Raw genomic sequence first — 22,998 nt, 5'->3', positions numbered from 1 at the left:
TAGATGGCTGGTCAAAAGCATAAGCTCTCGCATCATAAGAACAATCATTTTTCACATAATAATATCACTTAAATGGTGTAATTGAATCAAGTTAGGAAAGTCAGTGGTTAGTTGTAATACCCTATCACACATAGTTTTACGTTTAAGTTCGTAAATCGGAGGTGGTGATGTATTACAACTTCTAAAAGTAAAAATATGTACATAAATATATGTGAAAGGAAGCTTAACTAGGAGTTTGGAAGAAAACTTGAACAAAACAAAACTCAAAAATTGCAACACACTCGAACGGTTAAGCATAAAAGAAATAGATAAATGTACAGAAAGTATAATGTATATATATATATAACCTGCAAAGTAAAGGCCGGCTAGAGTATATATACATATATACAATCTAAAAGTCTACCAAAAGAAAAAATATAAATCCTGTTTTTTCAAGTCAACCTCTAGGAGAGACAAAATACAAATATATGCAGAATGGAGAACATATTTACATATATACACACTAGATACACAATAAAAAGTTTTCAAAACATAGATCTTCGCTTCAAGTGAGTCTCCAGCATGCTCAACGAGGTGTCACACGTCCTGCATTTCAAAAACAACAGAATATATATGGAATGAGAACCGAGGGTACTCAATATGGTAAAGATGCTCATATAGATAATAAATAATGTCCTGGGAAGTCAGAGGCATTCCAAAATCCCCAATAGTTCAAATCAAATCCTAGAATTCTCACTAAGACAGAAATAGGGTGACTATATCTAAGAATTTCTAATCTAACTATTCGTTTTTCTTTATCTGCAGACCTCCAAATCACCAAGTGGAACTACCCTCAGCGTCTCCTCCACCTACCTAAGGAATTTCTCAGAAACAAATACAAGCATGATAGACAATGAAAACACAAATATGAAAATAGATACAGTAGTTAGATCAAGTAGCAGTTAATTACAGTTAAGCAAATAAGCAAGCCAAAACAAATGCACACTCAAACAAAACATACAAGTGCATATGATGCATGTCTACCTTATGGTCGATGAGCTCATCTGTCGGTTATACAACTAAATCCGACATGTCCGGTAGCAAACCCTGGACAGGAACACCATAACACGGAGCAAGTGGGACAAAACTGCAACCCTTGCATCTTATCCGCGTAACCCAGAACAAGGGGGACAACCTCAACCCTTGCCTCTTACCCAGGCGTTGTTACAATTCTCGACTCGGAGCAAATGTGACGAAACTCAACCCTTGCATCTTACCTAGTGTCTCAAACCTTTATCCGGAACAAGTAGACTATGCCACCGCATCTTACTCGGTGTTTCAAACTTTTATCCAAAACATGTGGACAACGTCATTGCATCTTACCTGATGGTATATCTCAATCAGATTCAATTCATTCAAAATCACAGTTAAGATCAATCCTCATCATCCATCATTCTCAAAGCCAACCTCGTCATTCTCAATTTTTCAATCATCATCATCCCTCATTATCACACTCATCCTCATCACACCTCTCATCCAACAATATTGGTTCATCATTAACTCAATTCTTCACTCCACATTCTTTCTCAATATCAATTTAACTTCTCTAAATGTGTTCACTATTATTCCGAAGCCGAAAAACTAGCGATCGAGCCTTAAATAGAGGTTACAAAGGTTTGAAAAATTAGAAGAATGGTTAAATACTAAAAAATATAACTTTTGCAAAACAGGATGGTCATGCGTACACATGCCACCTGCGTACGCATGAGCTCAAAAGTTACAAAGGTCGTGTACGTGAACAACTCTCGCGTACGCGAAAATTTTGCGCAGAGGTGTTGGCTCGCATACGCAAGACACCTGCCACATGTGCGAGATTTCAAAAATTGTTATTCTCGCGTACCCATGAATGTGAATTTTTCCAAAAAGCTGTTAAGTTCAGAAAATTAGTTTTTCACACCAAACTTCAAACACACATAACTTTTTTGTTAAAATCTTTTGGTCCGTTTTTCGAACGTTATAAACTTCACAGACCCAATTTTTATTCAAGACAAGTTTCATAATATTTGGGAATCCGGAAGCCAAGTTATGACCTGCAAAAGTTGGTCAAAAATTAGTTTTTACCAAAAATTCAAATCCTCTAGTTATCCAAAATTTTCAATCCAAAACACTTCCAATCCCACCTAATTCAATACCAAAACTTCTACACACTATCACATACTCTTTATTCACTTTACAACCAATCCAACAACTAAATCCTTCAATTCATTCAACAATTTTCACTCACAAATTCACCAATTTCCACTATTATCATCAATCATTATCAACACCAATAATTAACATACATTCCCCCACATCAAAAAAATTATCATCAATCACATTTTATCCATATACTAAATCAAATCTTTATTCAAACCCCCAATTCAATTCACCATTCAAAATCCAATCAGAATTCATATTTTAACTACTAATTTCAATGCCATCATCACACACTCATACAATTCATCACACACATTCAATCAATCAATGCATACAATTCAAACCTATCTTAAGGGCCGTTAGCCTAAATTTCACGTAACATTATATATTAACTACAAAAAATCGAAATCATACCTTGACCGATTTCTTCCCAAGCTCAAAACACCTAAAAACCTTCCTCTTCACAAGCTTTCAAGCCAACCCAACAAATTTTTAGCAACCAGAATTTCAATTCAAGCACTCCACTTCACCAATTTAACTTCAATTCACATGTATTCAACCTAATTTTATACAATTTCATATACAACTACCAATTTCAATACCTTTCATAAAATTGAAGAATTCAAAGGAGATAAGAGTTTCTCACCTTTATCCATTGAGCAATTGGATGAAACCCAGCTATAGCTCGCACTAGAGTACCCATAAACCATCAAAATCACAAAATTCCTCAATATCCCAAAACCAAAATGCAAAAACGAAGAGAGTTCAAGACTGGATGAGAAATTTCGAGTTTCTTATCACTTTGTTCGGATGGATTTGAAGAGTTCGGCGAGACAGTCGCATGGCCGCAAACGATACAGCAATTAGAGCTCCAGATTGAAAGTTAGGAGAAATTGAAAGTTGAAGATGAAAAGAGTTTAGGGTTTAATGCTTCTCCCCTTCTTTTCAGGGTTGTCTTCATCATGGGGAAGGAAAAAGTGATTGAGCTTGGTTTATATGGGTTGGGCCTTGGGCCTAATATGGGCCCAGTTCAACTAGTTTGGCTTGTTAGTCTAACTTTAAGCCAAAATTTTTGAAATTAGTATTTTAATTCGTATTTTAATTATTTTTACTTCTTCAAATTATAAAATTTAATTTTCTAATCCCTTTCTCTCATAATTAATTTATTAATTAATTATTTATTAATTTACGAGGTTTTACATTATTTACAATGGGTATACATTAGTTACAATGGGCATCATGAAATATGGCTCCTAATATGAATCTATCTAAAATGTAATTTGAAGGTTGAAATTCATATTAAAAAAGTATATATATTATAGCCATCAATCAAATATAGTGATAACTCAAAGAGATGAGATAATAATAAGCAGAAGCAAATAATAAATTTAAGCAATTGAATAAAAAACTAATAAAAATATAATAAAATGGATACAAACCTATCCAGTAGCTGTAGCAAGATCTTCTTAACTTCTTTTACCTTAGTTTCTAAAATTATTCTGAAATTATGAAATTACAAAAGTAAGAACATCAAAAACTAAAGAAAAAATTTATAATTTATGCTGCATTACTTAAAATCTCAAATCAAAGAAGAAAAATGATAATAGAAAGTAAATAGATCTCACCAATCTGCGATTGACCACCATTGCTTTGCTTTCTGCTTTTTTAGTCTCACTGCATGTGTTTTCTGTATTTGTCGCTCAATTCTTTCCACTAATCTACTCTCTTTCACTGCTTCCTCCTCCATACCCACTACCACCACCACATCAATAAAAGAAAAGAAAAGATTAACTTCAAAGCAACGTACCAAAGAGAAAGAGATGGATAATTGAAGAATGTGGTTTTGTTAAAAAGGAAGGAAGGAAGATGTGTGACTCGACCAATGAATTCAAATATAGATGAAATTCATAGTCGCTGCTGTCTCGTCAATCACCGTAATCCGTACTATCGCCGCAATCGTGTCTACCACCTCGAGGAAGAGCTCGTGCAACTGAGACGTTCACACGATGCATGATCGCTTCATCGACCAGGGGGAGGGATCGTTATTGGCCATCAGATCTTGGAGAGAAGAAAGAATTATAAAAAAAAATCTTCAGGAATATAATGAAAGTGAATATTTAGTTTATATTAAGTTTCAATTCAAAATTTGAATTTTCAAACACTAAAATTTGCGAAACTGATAAGAATGAAAGGAAGAGAAAAAAAAACATAAATAAATATAAAGGAATTTATGGTACTAATGAAGGATAGAGAAGAGGATTAAGGAGTGAGAGAGGTTGTAGAGAAAACATATCTGAAGAGAAAGAAGAAAAACTTAGATTAAAAAATAAAAAATAGAGGAAGAGACCAATTTAAAGAGGAGGTGAAAAGAGAACAAAAACAATTGCTGCTCTCGAAGAGAATGGAATATGGGTAAACTACTAAGAAAGAGAACACAATATCAATATTTACAGTGAATTATGTTCCTTCAAAATACGTAGAAATTTCACTCAATAAAAATTCTCTTTTAAATAATAGGTATATGATAAGATTTTTTTTTTGCATTATATTTTGTATAAATAATTTGATACAAATAAAGGAGTATAAAAAATGAGTGAAACAAATGTCAAAAAAAAATCTTAATCGGGTAAAAAAATATCATATTTTTGCACATTTAATTGAAAACGTCAATATATTTTATAATGATATTTTATTGGGTAAAGTATATTTTTTGTCCCTAAAGTTTGACAAAAATTTTAAAAATACTCCTAAGTTTTATTTTGTTTTAATTTTGTCCCAAAAATTTCGATTTGCATTAAATATATCCCTGATGAATAATTTTTCAAAAAATTTAAGACCAATTCAACAACAATTTCATAAGAACAACCCTCAACACAAGCAAATCAAGCATAATTTTCATGCATTATTGTTAGATTGATCTTAAATTTTTTGAAAATTTAGCCATCGAGAGTATATTTGATGCAAATCAAAAACTTTTGAGACAAAATTGAAACAAAATAAAATTTAGGAATATTTTTAAAACTTTTGACAATTTTTAAAAACAAAAAATATATTTTATCCTATTTTATTTTATTATAATTTAAATATTATTTTTGTTAATTTAAATATTATTATTATTCACCATTGTCCATTTCGCAAGTGAAAAATAGCCAACGACTCTAGGGGTGGCAATGGGTAGGGGGTAGGGTTTGAATCCAACCCTAACCTTACCCGCGGGTTGAGATTTTTATATAAACTCAACCATACTCTACCCGCGGGTTAAGAATATCTCAACCCTAACCCTACCCGCTCTTAACCCGCGGGTACCCGACCCTACTCGCGGGTTTTAGAAAAGATACACTATTATTATATAACTTGATGATAATTCAAAATAGAACTGACTTTTATGTAAAAAAAATATTAAATTATCAATTAATGATTTTCTTTTAGTGGCTAAGGATCTTTTGTATTTAGTGAGAGGTTTTTGGTTCAACATCCACTTAAAACATATTTTTATATAAGTATATAATATATACAAGCACCTACTCAAATGAAGATGTTAAAAACATCTTCTTATGAAGAGTATTGTGTTAAAAGTGTGCTTTATTTGTTTACCCACACTTTAGAAAAAAGATAATACTTTTATAACATATCAAAATCAAACCCTTTAATTCATCATCTAATGGTCGAAAAGATACATCTTCACATAAAGACAATTGTAACATCTTCATAGTAGTATCCACCATACATACATATATAGAGTGCGGGTTGATCGGGTAGGGTTGAAACTCAACCCGCACCCTACCTTACCCGCACGAGAACCCTACTCGCACCCTACCCTACCTGCTGCGGATCGGGTTGGCAACCCTGCGGATCGGGTTGGGTACCCGCGGATAGGGTACATATTGCCACCCCTAAACGACTCCATCTCTATTTCGCGTGCGTTGCATGTTGCATGTCTTAGAGTGTCAACTGTCCATTATTAATTTTACAGACGCCACAGAAGAATTTAGGGGTGAACGCGGATCGGATCGGATGTGGCCAAAGTTTTGATCTGATCCGCAATAAAATCATCGGATCGGATCGGATTGGATATTAGATATATTTGCAAAACACAAAAATATTTTTAAAAACTTATTTTTATTAAAAAATATCAATAAAATTTATTTTTTTATTTTTTAAATATGTTTACTCTTAAAATAATATTAAACATACTTTTTTAAATAATACAACATATATGATAATTATTAGTTAAAGTTAAACATAAAAAGAATATTTACTTATTTATTGTTTTATTTTTGCAAATACGTGGATACCAACATACTACAATCCAATCTGATTAGTGTGTGGATCGGATCCATATCCGCAATTTTCGGATCAGATTCGGATAAAAACCGCGGATATGCAGATTGGATCTGATCTATGAACATTCCTAAAAGAATTGGTGTGTATTTTCATTTTGCATACTCCAATAATAAAATAATTTTGTATATTTTGGTGATTATTTTATTTGGTGCGTATTTAGAAAAATAATTATTTTTATATATTTATTTGTATAAAAAAATCCAAAAAAATTGCTTAGTTCTTAGGAGTGTGTATGCCATACTTTCAATATACAAAAGATGTTAAACTGTTAGTCATTGATTTCGCGGTGAATGATTATGCATGATGTATATATGATTGTGAATTTTTAGAATTAATTATGCGGACAAATTAGGGTGTGTTTGGCAAATGCGTTACAAGAGAAGAAATACGTTTAGTCTTTTTGAAAGCTTCAATTTTTGGTTTGGCAAATTTTTGATTCATGAACGCAGAAGTGATTTTGCTTTTAAAACTATGGTTTTCAAGAAGCTACAATTTTAAGCTTCTGTGTTTTATAAACGGGCTTCTAGCCATCAATACTCCATCTTTATTTATCTTTTACCAACTTTATCCTTTATGCATGTTATTATATTATTTATGGAATTCTTATTATTTTTGTTTACATGAACTCTCTTTTTTTATTATTTTTATTTTTATTTTTTATTAATTATTTATTTGATATTATACACTTTTATAATTGTAATTTTTTGTATTATTTTTATTATCTTTTTATAATATAATTTATTGATTTTATTAGGTAAAATAAATTAAACAAAAAATTAATTGTAAATAATAATAATAATAATAATAATAATAATAATAAATTATAATATACTAAAAAAGAGTACTAAGAGTACTAAAAATATACTATATAAAAAATATCATAAATTCTTTTTTGATTTATTTCAATTACTACCAAGATAAATATTTAATTTTTTTATTATTCTTAGTACTCTCTAAAATTTATATTTTGTTAGTTTTAATTAAAAATATATTTTGTCAATTTTTATATATTATTTTTATTTTAGTGTATAAATATTAATTTTATTATAGAATTAATTAATAAGATCTATTCAATTATCTAAATTAAAATGATAAGATAATATACAAAAATTATTTAAGTTGGTGTCTATTTTAGTAATTTTTTATTTAAAAGTGATTTTGAGTAGTAGAATTCAAATAACATTTATTTTACTATAATTCATTTTGATACAAAGATTAACAAACATAAATCACTTTAACACAAACTCACTTTTCATCAAAATCAAGTTTGCAAAATTAATTTTATTCAAACTCCAGTTTATAAACTGTAATCCAAACACACACTTAATATTTAAATTAATTGAAAGGAAATTTAGTTTTAATTTTGTTGTCAAAATGAAAATGAAAAGGAAAAAAGCAAAACAAATACTTCAACCTGAAAAGAGAGAGGGGGGACACACAAGCGTGAAGGTCGCGTGACTTTTGAACAAGTTGGTTCAGTCCACGCTGTCACTGAGACATAGTCTAACAGAAGAATGATGATGCCACGTCAACACGTTCCTTCCAAGTTAACTGTAGTACTGTACTACATAGGTTGCATGCAGCCAAACGTTTTTTGAAGCCTAATCCGTGGGCGCACACCGTGCACCGCGTCTGTTTAATACCAAAACCGGCGAAGTCGCTAGATTTGCATTCCTTCTTTCTTCTCTACTTTTCATCAATGCCTAACTACCATCTACGAGGGTAATTATTTATTATAATATTATCATTCAATTATTTTTTTTTATTTTAAGTTTTTCAAATGATGATAGTTAAAGTTTATATAATAATTTGGAATTAAGGACATTTTTTCTAAGGTAATTGTTGATAAAAGCTATTAAATGCTATTTACTGAAAATTACACCACCAATATAACTAAATTATGAGTTTCTAAATCTATAAAAATTTACTTTTTAACATAAATTGTATATATACATTTTACTATTATTATTGAAAGAAAAGTACTAATTGACATTGCATACGCAGTTAGGCACTACTCTCCCCTTTTCTCCACCAACTTAAAATGGTTATTAATCACTCGAAACAAAAGTTGATGGCGATGGATTGTTGTATGCTCAGCAATTCGGAAAATCCCTCCGAATAACCCCATTTTATTAATTAATTTGCAAATTGCCATAGCTCGAAAAGGATTACGTGTTGTACGCTATATATTGTTTTGAACTTCATTCTTTTATTTTTTTTTCATTTTTTTGGGTACAACTGAAGTTTATTGACAAGCGGCAAAGTAGAATTGCATTGTAATTTCTCTTTTGCAAGGTAACGGCACTCGTTTTTTTTTGCAATGATAACTTGGGAAACTACCACTAAAAGCAGAGGGGTAACACCGAAACAGCCAATAAACGAAACCAACTTATTTGTGGACGTAAATCTAGTCCCATAAATTTACTCAACCAAGTAGGTGTTGTTAGTAGAACAAGATATTTTTTTTTTGCTTTAAAAAAATAGAAGAAAATTGTAATAGAAATGTAAGATAGGCAATTTCATTAAGCGAATATTACAAATTTAAGAACTAAAAAATTACAGACACTTGAGTGATAAAAGCAAAAAACTAAGGTAGCTCAACAATTTTTACATGATCAAGCAGATAATCACGGGACTGTGAAATTAAAAAACAGAAGCATGTTCAAATTGAATGAGAGCATGAAGTGAAATTAAAAAACAGAAGCATGTTCAAATTGAATGACAGCATGGATATCATCATTCATCGAAGGTCCAAAGTTCCCCAACCACACTTTCCTGAACAACGTTGTTGTTGTTGTTGGCAGCGGCGACAGCGGCGACAGCAGATTGTGCATCATAGAAGGGCATTTGATCATAAAACCCCATGTAGTTCTCATATGCCATTAGCTCCTCCGAAAGCTTCTCCACCTCGTAGCTCTTCTTCTCCTCTTGATGTTGTTGATCACCACTTGACCCACCTGCCACCTCCGACGCCGAGCCAGAACCAGACCCATACTCAGAATTCTGATCAACACAACTCACAAATGGGTCTGCGTTGATGGCATCACCAACGCCAACGGCTCCTCCATGGTTCAGATCGTAACCAAACTCCAAGTTGAGGTTCAGAGTCCTTGCCTGGTTGTTCATATTGTTGTTGCTGTTGTTGTTGGCATCACCATATTGATACAGAGGAGGATGATTACTCGATCGTCGAATCGGAGGAGGAATGTTTGGAATAATGTTGCGAGATTGTTGAATGGAGTATTCGTCATCCTCGTTGGGGAAGTTCACTTTAGCTTTCTTTCCGCGAATCTTACGAGCTTCTCTGTCGTAAGCCCTGGCGGCTTCTTCGGCGGTGTTGAAGGTTCCAAGCCAAACGCGAACACCTTTTCTCGGATCACGAATTTCCGCCGCCCATTTTCCCCATGGACGCTGCCTGATCCCTCTGTAAAGGTTCTTCCTCTGCCTCTTCGCGGGGGGCTTGCTGTTCTCCTGATCTTGCTCACCAACTGTTTGACAAAACACCGCTTTCAGAAAAAACGATACCAACAAAAGAAAAAAAGAAAGGGAAAGATGAGAAGAGCACTGACCTGAAGGCGAAGAAGATTTGTTGAGAGTGGGTGTGTTTTTGAGATGATGATGAGAAAAATCGAAGTCAAAGTCGTCGACTTGATTGTTAGAGAATGTGTTGGGCCAGATTTCAGAGGCAGTAAGTCGGCGAGTACGGTTGCGGGGAATGAACTCAGCGATTATGGCACCGCCACACATGCTTAGATTCTTGTGCTTGATACTCGTATGAAGAAATGAAGAAAATAAGTTTGAAGGAAAAGCGTTTTGGTATTAAGAGTGTGTTATGAATTATGAGTTGTGAGTTTGAGAGAGATGGGGTTTAAATAGTTGGTAGAATGCGAAGACATGTCGTTGTCACTTGTACGATGCTAAACATGCAGCGTAAAAGTAATTAAATAGTAACCACTAGCAATTAGAGGGAACTGGAACCTTCCCAATGTTCATCTCATCTAACCCCTTCTCACTGACTCTTGTGACTCTATCTAGTTTGCGCTTTGCTTTTTTAATTTCTTTAACCTTTTGTTGAGTGGCTGGCACGCACTCGCCTTTCTAGGATCTTGGCTTTGACGAAATAAAATCATTTTATATGGTGAGATTATATTCAAATTTTCGATAATATAGTATTATATACAGACTCAAACCAAATATAATGTCAATACTATTTTATATGGACTTTTCTAAAATAAATTTATTATATAATAACCTAGTTCTTTTTCCGGAGTGAATTGTCAAACAAATAAAATTTTTAGAGTGATATAAAAGTAGATGATTTTTTTAATAAAATCAAATATAATATATATATATCATGAATTCACCAAAAAAATTAAAAAAAATTCCTAATGAATTACTAATTACTATTACTAATATATTGTTGCATGTGTATCATATATGATACCATACATTATTGTTTTTATTATATTAATTTTTTTATTTTTCAGATTATTATTTCAATAATTTAAAATAGATTTGATTATGAGTTATTCTCTTGTAGAAATCATTCAGGTAAAAATATTTATAACGTCTTTTTTTAATTATAAAATTTGTATTAGTTTATAATTTAAAATTTAAATAGATATAATTTAAATTAATAATTTATAAACTTGTATATATTCGTATTATTGTACTCATATGATTAATTATATTTATTCAATTTTTAAAAAATAATTGTGGTTAATTTTTTTTATTTAAATACATTTATATTATTTTTAAATTAAAAGAATATACTTATTTAAAATAATATGAGTACGTTTATTTAAATTTAAAAAATTTTAAAATAATAAGAGTATGTTTATTTAAAATATTAAAATTTTAAATTTTAAATAAACTTACTTATATTAATTTTAAATTTTATTTAAAATAATATAAATATGTTTATTTAAATTAAAAAATTAAAATAATAAGAGTACATTTATTTAAAAAATTTTAATTTAAAAATAATATAAGTGTATTTATTTGTTAGTTAAAAATTAACAACTGTTATTTTTTTTTTTAAATCGAATAAATATAATTAATCATATGAGTACAATAATACGAATACATACAATTTTATAAATTATTAATTTAAATTATATCTATTTAAATTTTAAATTACAAACTAATACAAATTTTATAATTTAAAAATTTAATTATTTAAATAAAATTAAATTGAATAAAAATAAAAATATACTAATACAATTTAAATCGTATTAAAACATAAACAAATTTGTTGAGTCCATAAACAAACTTTATGTAAATAAATAAGTTTAGTTAATGTGATAGGTGAATTTTGTGCAAACTTTAGGAAAACTCAATAAAAAAAATTAAATCCTAAAAAATAACATGATTTTTTTTTTAGAATTAATTTTTTTTATATTTTATAACAGAAATAAAAAAATCTGATTAACATTGAGCTGGTCCAATATTCTAGATAATTTTGTTTTTTTAGTTTAATTCAAATTGCATCCCTTATAATTCGAATGAGTGTAATTCGAATTACCCTGGGTCAACCTGTATGTATAATAATCAGGTAGGTTCGAATTACGTATGAATTTTGGCTGCATATTTTGAATTGATCAACTTCGAATTACTGTTGGTTTGTAATTCGAATTAGTTTGATTCGAATTACATAAAAACACGCTTCTGGTTGATCCATGTTACATTTTTTGCTTTGGTTGAATCATGTAATTTCTCCTCCATTCTAGTTTAATAGTGTGATTTGCCCTTATTATTTAGAAAACTCTCTTCCTCACTTGCCATTGTAAAATACTTCTCTTCAACAGCTTGAATTTCACTCATATATATACAATTTTTCTCTTCATAAACCGTGACAAGTAACAAAGATTTTTGCATTTACATATCCCTTCATAAACCGTGGGAAGTAACAAGATTTTATGATCAAAGTTCTCTTTTCATAAACCGTGCTTAGTTACCACGGTTTATGCTCATCTTGATCACTTCATAAACAGTGCTTATCTGTCACGGTTTATGTCTAAAAAGTAAAACGTGGTAATTTACTACAGTTTACATAATAATAAATCAGGATACATAAATAAAAAAATTGCAATTATTACATTTGAGTAAAGATTTCTCCCAACTATTTTATTTAAGTAAATTACCTTTTTAAAAAAATTTTAAATATCTTTATGTGAGTGACTCCCTTCTTTTATACGGTCTTGTATATACACACCCACACATAGAGCTAAATTAATTCATCATACTTTTTATATTTGCACGGTCGTAAGAATAAAACTCATAGTTTTATTCAAATATTAATTAGATTCTTACGTTTAAAATTTTATAAACAAATTTATACTTTGCACCAAATTAAAAGGGATAAAAAGTGTTTATGTTATAAAATTTATTATTACAGGTATCTAAGTATATAATGTGATTTCTAATACATCTTTTCTACTTCCACTACTAGACTAATAGAAGACTAAAGTTTGCGAAATTACATATTGGCTTAAATAACAAATACAAGTACACTATCATATTATTCTAGAATTCAATAAAATTACTTAAATATTAATTTAAAAGGTGATGAGAATTATCAAATATTATTTACAGAAACAATATTACAATAGTATGATTATATATAGAATTGATCAAGAATTTCCACTGCTTTATAATATACCTTTATCTAAATTTCACCTTATAGCCGAGTAATGAAGTGAATAACTTATTATAGGGTTATATATATATAGTATGAATTTTATTTGCTAAAAATTACATTTATATATTTTATTAAAATTTTCTATTTGTGATATTCTTAACCAGGCTCAAAAAGGTATAACTAGTTTTAATAAAAATTAACAGTAAGAGTAATCTTTAATTTTTATTATAATTCAATACATCTAAAATTATTAGTACACTCTTTGTTTTTAAGTGATTCTCAGAACCTTCTTGCAGTGAGCACTCAAACGAAAGGGAAAATGTGACACAAATTTGCCAAGTAGGATTAAATAATGACAAGTAGGATGGCCATGTGAGAAAAATTAGATAAACATTAATTAGAAACGATCCAAATGAAAATTTGTAAAGCAAAACATGTCAACCATAACTATTTGGTCATTAACAATAGTTATTAATGGATAATAACACATGTAAGCTGGAATATAGCAGGATAGTTGGTAATTAAGTAATTAACAATTAGTACAAAGCAACGACCAAAAGCGAAAGCAGACGTACGATGAAAGAAGAAATTGAGAAAAGTATAGAGAATGAGCCATTGGGCACATTGGTTATCCATCTCGTGGGTATGATCCATGTCGGTACTGCCACAATAATTTAATTAAGCCGTCGTCCAACTGTGACTGTGACTTTGAACAAAATAAAAAATGCTGCTAATCCATGTAACATAGGCGTAGTTAACTTTTATGATTTTGAATATTGAGCATGGTAGTTGGTAGGCATCAAGTTTCTTACATACAAAATATCATTTCAAGATTCAACTTTTCTACAATTTGTCAAAAATAGGTTGAATTGACTTTACATTGATTAGTCGCATTTGAAGAAAATTGAATCTGAAATCTGGATATTTTTTTTGGACAGGGCTGAATCTAGACTTTTTTTGGACATGGGTAGGATCCGAAAACTCTCGAATCAATATTTTTTTCCATGTCCACAATATTTTTCAATCTGATAAGTTAATGATAAATCTGTCGCAAATTTAAGTTTTATTTAAGAGTCTGCTGCTAGATAATTAATTACTACATACATAAGACGAGATTCAAATTTTCGATATTTGTTTAAACAGACGAGTGAGCTAACCGACCCGACAAGTTAAGGACTAATCCGTCGCGGATCTGAGCTCCATTTAAGGGTCTGCCGCTGGCCAATGGGTTGTTGCATGCACAAGGCGGGATTCGAATCCCCGACACTTGCTTAAGCGGATGAGTGAGCTGACCACTCGACCAACCAAGTTGGTTAGGGCTAATATATATATATATATATATATTGGTTTAGAAACGGGGTAAAGAAACCCAAAAGAAGAGAGACCTAGTTACAAACTAAACGGGGCAAAGTTATCCCTTGTTCATCATCAGACAAAAAAGCTACTACCTCATTTGGAGGAGTATCCCAAAAGTGGAACCCAACATCTAATTCTAAACTTTTACGCACCAGGCAATCAGCACATTTATTGCCTTCTCTGTAAATATTTACAAAAAGAATGTTCCATTCCCTGTTCTTCCAATTGTGAATGTTTCTGATCAACACATTTGGGTGATTTTTTCTATCTTTGGGACTGTTGATACTCTCTATGATAGCCTTTGAGTCACACTCCACTCTAACTTTCTTCAATCACATAGTCCAAACCAATTTGAGACCCTGATCTATTCCCCACAACTCTGTTTTGAAGGCAGTACAGCTACCTATGTTGAACGAAAATCCCCCTATCCATTTACTATCCTCATTTCTTAATAAACCCCCGCAGCCAGCCTTTTTGGTGAACCCATTCATAGACCCATCAGGAGTGATCCAATCACTAGGAGGGGGTGCCATCTGATGAGTTGTTCTTCTTTGGGTCTTCTGTGAATTCTTCTTTGCTTCTTGTCAAAAGCTTCTCTAATCTCTTCTACTTCCTTCAAAATCTGCAGGTGGGGGTGGGGTGGCCTCCGATAGTTCTGCTCGTGGATCTCTCTATTTCTCCAACTCCAAATCTTCCAGACGGCGACGATGAAGATGTCTTTCCACTTGAGGTTAGGGTTTATATTCAATTGATTGAATAAGTTGAATTGTGTCCATTCTTCAAAATTGAGGGCAAAGAATTTAGGAATTTCTTTTGGGTTTACCAAATTCACCCAAATCTGTGTAACTCTGGTGCAGTCTCTTAAATCATGAAGAGCATCTTCTTGTTTTCCAGCACAAAAGGGGCAATCTCCTTGTCCTCCATACATTCTGGCTTTTCTAGTGTTGGTGAGCAGTCTGTTATGACACATTTTTCAGGCAAAAAGTTTTGCTTTTTGCGGCCCCCTCCAATCCCATATGGTCATCCAACTCGATTGGTATGGTTTTGACCACCTTGCCAATGCCTTGTAGGTCGCACCAGTGGAGAATTCACTATCCTCCGAATGAATCCAACCTAGTCTGTCTTCTCCATTCACAATCCTTGGTGGGGGGTGTGCTAAGATCTTCTTGATGATATCTTCAGGTAGGTATCTCTGGAGTTCTGTTAAGTTCCATTCTTCGCTTGCATTGCTCCATTCCCAAACTATGCTCTCCATGTCTAAATTGTTCTGTATTGCAAATGATAGCAGGGGTCCCACCTCTTCAACCCAATAATCAGTCCAGAATTTAGTGAAAAGTCCATCCCCAATAAGAGAGAAAGACATCTCGCTGAATCCCGGCCATAACTTGACTAACTCTCTCCACAAGTATGAATCTGAGCTTTTGGCACTTGGTCGAGCATTTTGGTTATCTTTGTATTTGTACTTGTGTTGGAAGACTTTTACCCATAGAGGTTCTGGTTCCTGGTTCAGCTGCCAAATTTGCTTGTAAAGAAAAGCTTCATTCATTAAATTTAAGTTTCTAAACCCAAGGCCCCCCTCATGTTTGGGGCGGCATAGAGTTTTCCAATTCACTGCATGGTAATTTCTTTTTCTTTCATCATCTCCCCAAATGAAGCTTCTTTTAACTTTCTCTATTTCGTTGCATATGGACTTGGGAATTCTCTCATGCTGCATTTCAAAATTTAGACTTGGGCTAATAACAGATTGCGCAAGAGTAATCCTTCCCGCCTGTGATAAACATTTGCTTTTCCACCCCTTGAGTTTTCCTTGAACTCTCTCCAGAACCGTTTTATAATTCTCCTTGCCTTGTCTGTTATTTTTTAGCATAGCACCTAGGTATCTTCCAATCTCCTTGCTCTCTTTAAAATCTGTTTTGGCCAAAATATCTGTTTTGACAACCGCACTAGTATTCTTAGAGAACACTATAGAGGTTTTGCCTGCATTAACTTTAAGTCCTGAGGCCTTACAAAAGCGGTCCAGGCAGTCCTTAATCGTTTCCATTTGCACTTGAGTAGCTTCTGCAAATAGGAGAAGATCGTCCGCAAAGAGGAGGTGTGAGATTGCGAGTCCATTTCTCCCAATTCTGAAGGGTTTCCAACAGTCTTCGTTAACCTGCATTTCAATAAACTGTGATAATTTATCCATGCAAATAACAAAGAGATAAGGGGATAAGGGATCTCCCTGTCTTATTCCCCTCTTAGGTTTAAAATTTTCTGTTTTATTCCCATTCCATAAAACACTGTAGCTAATTGAGTTGACTCCCTTCATGATGATGTTGATCAAACTATTCGGTATTTTGAATTCTTTCAGTCTGTCTTTCATGTAGTTCCAGTTAATTCTGTCATAAGCTTTTTCAAAATCTATTTTTACAGCCATGAAACTTTTCTTTCCTCTCCTTCTTTTCATGGAATGCCATATTTCTTTAGCAATGAGAATGTTGTCATGGATCCTTCTTCCTGGTATGAAGCTAGATTGATGGGGGGAGATCCTTTCATCTAGCATTGGTTTGATGCGTTGCACTATGATTTTAGAAAGAATTTTGTATTTTACGTTGCATAATGCTATGGGTCTAAATTGTGATATAAACTCCGGGTTGGATTTCTTTGGGATGAGAGCTAGTAGGGTGGCATTTGCTTCTTCAATGTAACCTGGATTGGACCAACAACTCTTGATGTAGTCACAAATTTTTGTTCCCATGAGATCCCAGTTGTTTTTGAAAAAATAAGTCGGAAATCCATCTTCGCCAGGGGCCTTGAGAGAACCTATGCTAAAGAGGGCTTTCTTGATCTCAATGTCTGATGGGATAGCTTTCATAGTCCTGCATAGAGTAATATCCAAGTTAGGGAGAGGTCTAATATTTAAGGGTAAGGGAACAATGTTTACCTCTTCCTGATAGAGATCTTTGTAGAAATTCAAAACATGTAGCTTTAACAAGTTCTCGTTCTCAATCCACTCTCCGTCCAAGCTTCTTAACTTGATGATCTTATTTTTCCTTCTTCTAATAATTGTTTTGGTATGATAAAACTTTGTATTCCTATCGCCTTCGACAATCCATTGCTCTCTAGATTTTTGAAGCCAGAAAGTTTCTTCTTTATCCAGAGTCTCGTTCAGCTCCTTATTAAGGTCCTTTTCAAGCTTTTTCAAAAAACGATTTCTCCCATAACTGTTGTTTCTTTGAATACCTGCCAACCTATTCATAATTCTTCTTTTGTTTCTAAAAATGTTGCCAAAGACGTCTTTGTTCCATTTCTGAAGGTCGTCCTTAACTTTATTGAGGGTGCTAGTGAGGTTTCCATTTTCCTTCCATTTCTCGTTAATGAAGGCTTCAAAATCTGGGTGGTGTGTCCACATAACTTCGAATCTAAAAGGCCTATCCTCTTTGGGTGATCTAGCTTCAAATATAAGAATAGGGTGGTGATCCGAATTGATTCTAGGAAGGACTTTGACCACTGCATCTTGATAACGAACTCTCCAAGCAGTGTTAGCCATCGCACGGTCTAATCTTTTAAAAACTCTTTCGTACCCCTCCCATATCGGACCTCTCCAAGTGAACCTAGAGCCCACACACCCAAGGTCGATGAGCCCACAAGAATTGATCCAACTTGCAAAGATATTACAAGACCTGATGTCTATGGGGCTGCCCCCCTTCTTTTCTGATATATCTTTGATCTCATTAAAGTCACCTGCTATGAGCCAAGGCTTAGATATGTTATCTGCTATGTTTTTAAGTTTTGGCCATAAGAATCTTCTTGTTTGGACTTGGGGACTGGCATAAACCGCCGTGAGATACCATTCTTCTTTCCCAGGCCTTTCAATTTTGACATGAATATATTGGTGATCCTGCTCCATACTAGTAACTTTGTAGTCAGGATTATTCCACATGATCCAGATACCGCCCGCAAAGCCTCTAGCTTCTTCAAGGATGAAAAAATTGAAACCAAGGTTCTTGATGACATTCCTAGCACTCTCTCCACTAACTTTCGTTTCAACGAGAACCACCAAATCTGGCTTATACTGTTCATAATATTCTTTGAAGGTGCGCCTAAAAGCCTTGCTAGCCGCACCTCTAGCATTCCAAGATAAAATAATCATGGATAAAAAGAGAGGGAAAAAAAAGGATCAGTTCAGCTGCATGTCAGCAACCCCTGTTTGCTTCATGGCGCCAAATTCAGGAGTATCAAATTCAACATCCTTTATTAGCTCCTCCACATCAATCTGATTCTCTGTGTCCATAGGATCTTTATTGTTGTGTCCCTTTTCTATCGGGTCAGGGGGTTTTTCCTCGTCCCTGACTCTTTGAAAAGGTGTTCCCCTATCCTCTCCCTGGCTTTCTGAAGCTTGGGAAGGATCCCACTGTGATACCCAATTTTCTCTGTGTGACTCTCTCTGGATGATGTTTTCTGTGGTTCCTTTTAGTTGACTTCTTTTTTCTATGCCGGTTATGTTTTCTTGCTGTGTGACTCTTGTATTGGTTTGGTTGGTATATGGAGTTTGTTTCTGTGCAGCTTCTGTGTAGTTTTCCTTTGGTATAATATCTTTATTTTGTTGCCTTGGTATGTGCTTCTGTTTATTGTCTGCTGCTTTCTCTTGAGTTCTTGCATTTCTAGTCATTGCTTGTGTAATATGCTCTTTTGAGTTATCTTTATTACCGATTTCGGTCTCTTTCTCTCCTTTATCCCCCTCTTCGTCTTCTATCTCAAGGATGGCAAATCTAGATTGGTTGACCTTCCTAGTTTCTTTTCCATTGTTGCGACTTGTGCTGGATCCCTCTTTGTTTCCCTCTTTCCTTACCCTTTTCTGTCGTTGAATCAACATCCATGGGCCAAAGTTGTTGTCTTGTTGTTCCATCACATCCTTTCCCTTTGCATTAGCCTTGTCTGCATCCTCAAGCCCTTTCGGTCTTTCTTCCTCTTGTTCCTTCATGTTTCCTTGTTGTCTCTCAGCTTCATTTTCTTGATGGTTGTTTTGTTTTGCCTCTTCCTCTTTTTTCCATTTCCAAATAACACAATCTTTTTGTTCATGGTCAATTTTTCCACATGAGAAGCAAATCTGGTGTATTCCTTCATACTCTATTTGATACATTTTTCCATTTATCATGTACTTTCCCAACAGAGGTTTAGTCAAGTCAACTTCCACATACAATCTAGCAAATTTACCTCTACATAGCTGTTGCGTATTGTGATCCACTTTGCAGGTTTTTCCTACTAAATCTCCAATTTTTCTGAGGATTCTTTCATTATACAGTTCTATGGGTAGGCCTGGTAATCTCACCTATGCTGTAATTTTATCAATTGTGGTCAAGAGCGGATTGAAGTTCGGTTCCCACAACCTCACTGCTAGGTAATGGTCGTATATCTTCCAAGGGCCTTCTAGGAGTGCATAGTCCATGTCATCCTGAGCATAAAATTTTACAAGATAAAATTCATTACCAAGGTCTATGACATCTATACCTCCATAGCTTCCCCATATGGTTTCAATCCTCCTTTTCATAGCAACATAGCCAATTTTTCTTCCCATTAGTTTGACAATAAGGGATCTCCACCAAGGCTTCCATAGTTCATTTCTAGTGTTCTCACTGATGATGATGTTGTACAACCCATCTCCCATGTCCTCCACTGTGATTTCATTTTTTTTTCTGATCTTTTAGATTGCTCATTATTTCTATCTTCATTCGCTGTTTCAGGGATATCTTCTTGATCGCTTTGCATCTCCTCATCTCCAGATTCAGAGCCAAGAGAATCATCCTCAAGAGAGTCATTCTTCAAATTTGACGTCTTCCCTGTAACCATGTCGGCATAGGATCTTTCCCCAAGTTGACCTTCTTTGAGATGCATCCAATCTTCATCGCGAGGGACAAGAACCGACGATCCCGTAAATCCCGCTTCTCCTTTTTTTTACCTTTTTTATGCTTCTCTGGAGGAGATCTTGTTCTTGTTCGGACTGGTTGTCCTCGTCTGGAGCTCTTGCCGGCCTCCCGTCGCCTGACATGGTGGCTGAAAACGGTTAAGGCTTGAAGGATCGCACTAGTACGGAGAGAACGTCTAACGGCTAGTTTTTTACTGAATGTGCTTGCAGTAAACTAGGGCTAATCTATATTTAAATTAAGGGAAACCCCTCAGCTCCTCAAGGCCCATTTTTTCTTATGTAATGCACTGGTTTTTGGTCAAGTATGTGATGCACTTATAATATATGGATTGGACGGGCTACCCCTCAAGAAAGAAACAAGGCCCAAATTTTGACAAAAAAATATTTGAAAATACAAGGGTAATTGTTATGTTTCAGTCCAGAAAGCAGGTAATTACCATAATTTTGAAGAAGAAAAATATGGTGCATCTTAATATGTTGTATTTAGACAATATCATCGACCAAAAAAAAAAAAGACAATATCTACTATTGTATTCGAGTTTAAATCTTGGTAATGACCAAATAGTGGATAAAATCTTTAAATGTGTTTGTGATGTTTAGGATTGGAGCTGCGTCCAATCTACTGACCAAGAAAAAAAAAAGAGAGAAGTAATTGTCTTTGGTAGGTTAATACTAAAATTAGTACATAAAGTTACATTTGTGTCTTAATTTTGTTCTCAAAATTTTAATATACTCAATTTAGTTTCTAAACTTCTTATATGTAACTCACTTTAATTTTCTTTTTTTTGAATCAAAGGGAGCTCAACACAGCAGAGTGGAGCAGATAGCAAAGCTATAGTAAGAATAAAACAAGATAACATACAACTCCTAGACACTGTGACCCGGCCATCAACACCCAAAGGGCTCAGCACCACTCCATTCTTCGTAGAACGTAAACGATCTGTTGATAATGTCCCCTACTCTTGAACTCTTATTTCGGAAGAGCCTGTCATTCCTTTCTAGCCAAATTGTCCAGATAACAGCAAAGAATCCAGTGAACCATCTCTTCCTATCTACCTTCCTTCCTAGAAAGCTCGTCCAACTCTCAAAATGTTCCTTCAAAGTACCCGGAAAGCTCCACCTTTGTTGAAAGGCCATTAGCCAAGCACACCACACCTGTCATGTAATCTCACAACTAAGAAACAGATGATACGCGGTTTCCACAGGCTTACCACAGAGAAGACACCTATTGTCCTGCTGGTCAATAACCCGTAATCTGCACAGTCGATCCTTTGCGTTGACCCTTCCGACTAACGCAAACCAAGAAAGGAGTTCAACCCTCGGGAGGACAAATCCTTTCCAAACAGCACTAGTGAAGCTATAGCTGGTAACCTCCTCCGGTAGGACTTCCTCCTGCATCACTCGCACAAAGGATTTTGTTGAGTAGTCACCTGTTTTATCAAATTTCCATACCACACTATCTTCCCTCCCATTTGTAAGCTTGAATGACTGTAAGATCTCATGAAGCTGGTGTACTAAGTCCAACTCCCACTGGAACAACTCTCTCCTCCACTGGAAACTCCAAATCCACACTAGCCCATCCCAAAAGTCACAGTCTGCTATCACAGATTCATGAAGAGTTGAGACCGAGAAAAGCCTAGGAAATATATCTTTCAATACTCCAGCCGGTAGCCATCTATCCTCCCAGAATCAGATTGTTCTGCCATTCCCTAACTCCATCGACAACCCACTGATCATCTGATCTCTCAGCCCTGGCTTACTAACTTGTAGCTGGCATATATCCTTCCAAGGACCCCCTCGCGTGGGAGTAGGCTGTCCTCCCACCATTCTTGCAGGATGCATATTATTACAAGAGCACACCACTTTCTTCCATAAGGGACAGTCTTCTTTCGAGAACCTCCACCACCACTTAAAAAGCAATGCAGTATTTCGAATCACCGCATCCCCAACTCCCAACCCACCTGCCTTCTTTGGAGCCATAACCACTTCCCACTTCACGAGCGGTACCCCGTATCTCCCATCCTCAGTACTCCACAGGAACCGTCGTTGCAGGGAAATCAGCTTCTCTGCCACTGTCTTTGGCATCTTATATAAACTGAGGTAGTAAATCGGCAAGCTACTAAAAACCGCCTTAATTAGGACCAGCTTACCTACTTTGTTAAGAGTTTTTGCTTTCCACAAACTCAGTTTGTCTTCCACCTTATCAATCACTGGTTTCCATGTCTTAACCAGTCTCGGATTTGCTCCCAGGGGAATGCCCAGATATCTGACTGGTAATGAAGCCTCTTTACAACCCAGTAACCGACACATCCTCCGGACCCACATCCTCTCACAGCTGACCGGTATAAGGCTGGACTTTTCAAAATTAATGGCCAATCCCGACATGAGCTCGAAGCATCTGAGTAGCCGATGATAATTCCTGATGGTCCCCTCATCAGGCGGACAGAAAAGAATAGTATCATCTAATTTTTTATCTTGTTTCCATCACAAAACTGTGAATGACATGCTAAAATAGACTAACAACGGTTACGAAGGACTTGCTAACAAGTATCTGACATAGCCATTAAAAGCTTTTATC

At 34.3% G+C, this 22,998-nt stretch overlaps 1 protein-coding gene and 1 long non-coding RNA gene across 2 annotated transcripts; both read right to left on the bottom strand.

Moving 5' to 3' along the window:
* Nucleotides 1-266: 266 nt before the first annotated feature.
* On the bottom strand, nucleotides 267-4,587 carry LOC112756427 (uncharacterized). The gene is made up of 3 exons (XR_003179332.3): nucleotides 3,801-4,587; nucleotides 3,615-3,674; nucleotides 267-585 (listed from the first exon to the last, which is right to left on the bottom strand). It is a non-coding gene; the product is annotated as an uncharacterized lncRNA (long non-coding RNA).
* A 4,423-nt stretch (nucleotides 4,588-9,010) lies between these two features.
* LOC112756426 (uncharacterized) lies at nucleotides 9,011-10,552 on the bottom strand. The gene is made up of 2 exons (XM_025805015.3): nucleotides 10,089-10,552; nucleotides 9,011-10,007 (listed from the first exon to the last, which is right to left on the bottom strand). Exons 1-2 carry the CDS (start codon nucleotides 10,264-10,266, stop codon nucleotides 9,256-9,258), a joined length of 930 nt encoding a protein of 309 aa, XP_025660800.1. The 5' UTR covers nucleotides 10,267-10,552; the 3' UTR covers nucleotides 9,011-9,255.
* Nucleotides 10,553-22,998: the final 12,446 nt, after the last annotated feature.

The sequence above is a fragment of the Arachis hypogaea genome, chromosome 16, assembly GCF_003086295.3.
Source record: "Arachis hypogaea cultivar Tifrunner chromosome 16, arahy.Tifrunner.gnm2.J5K5, whole genome shotgun sequence".
NCBI classification, from domain to species: domain Eukaryota; kingdom Viridiplantae; phylum Streptophyta; class Magnoliopsida; order Fabales; family Fabaceae; genus Arachis; species Arachis hypogaea.
This window is presented reverse-complemented; position numbering and strand designations above follow the sequence as displayed.

What these genes read in the sequence shown, in the direction of transcription:
- LOC112756426 (XM_025805015.3), bottom strand. Translation starts at nt 10,266, where the DNA reads ATGTGTGGCGGTGCCATAATCGCTGAGTTCATTCCCCGCAACCGTACT. An exon ending in CAAATCTTCTTCGCCTTCAG is followed by an intron (nt 10,008 to 10,088) that starts GTCAGTGCTCTT and finishes TTTGTCAAACAG; the next exon opens with TTGGTGAGCAAGATCAGGAG.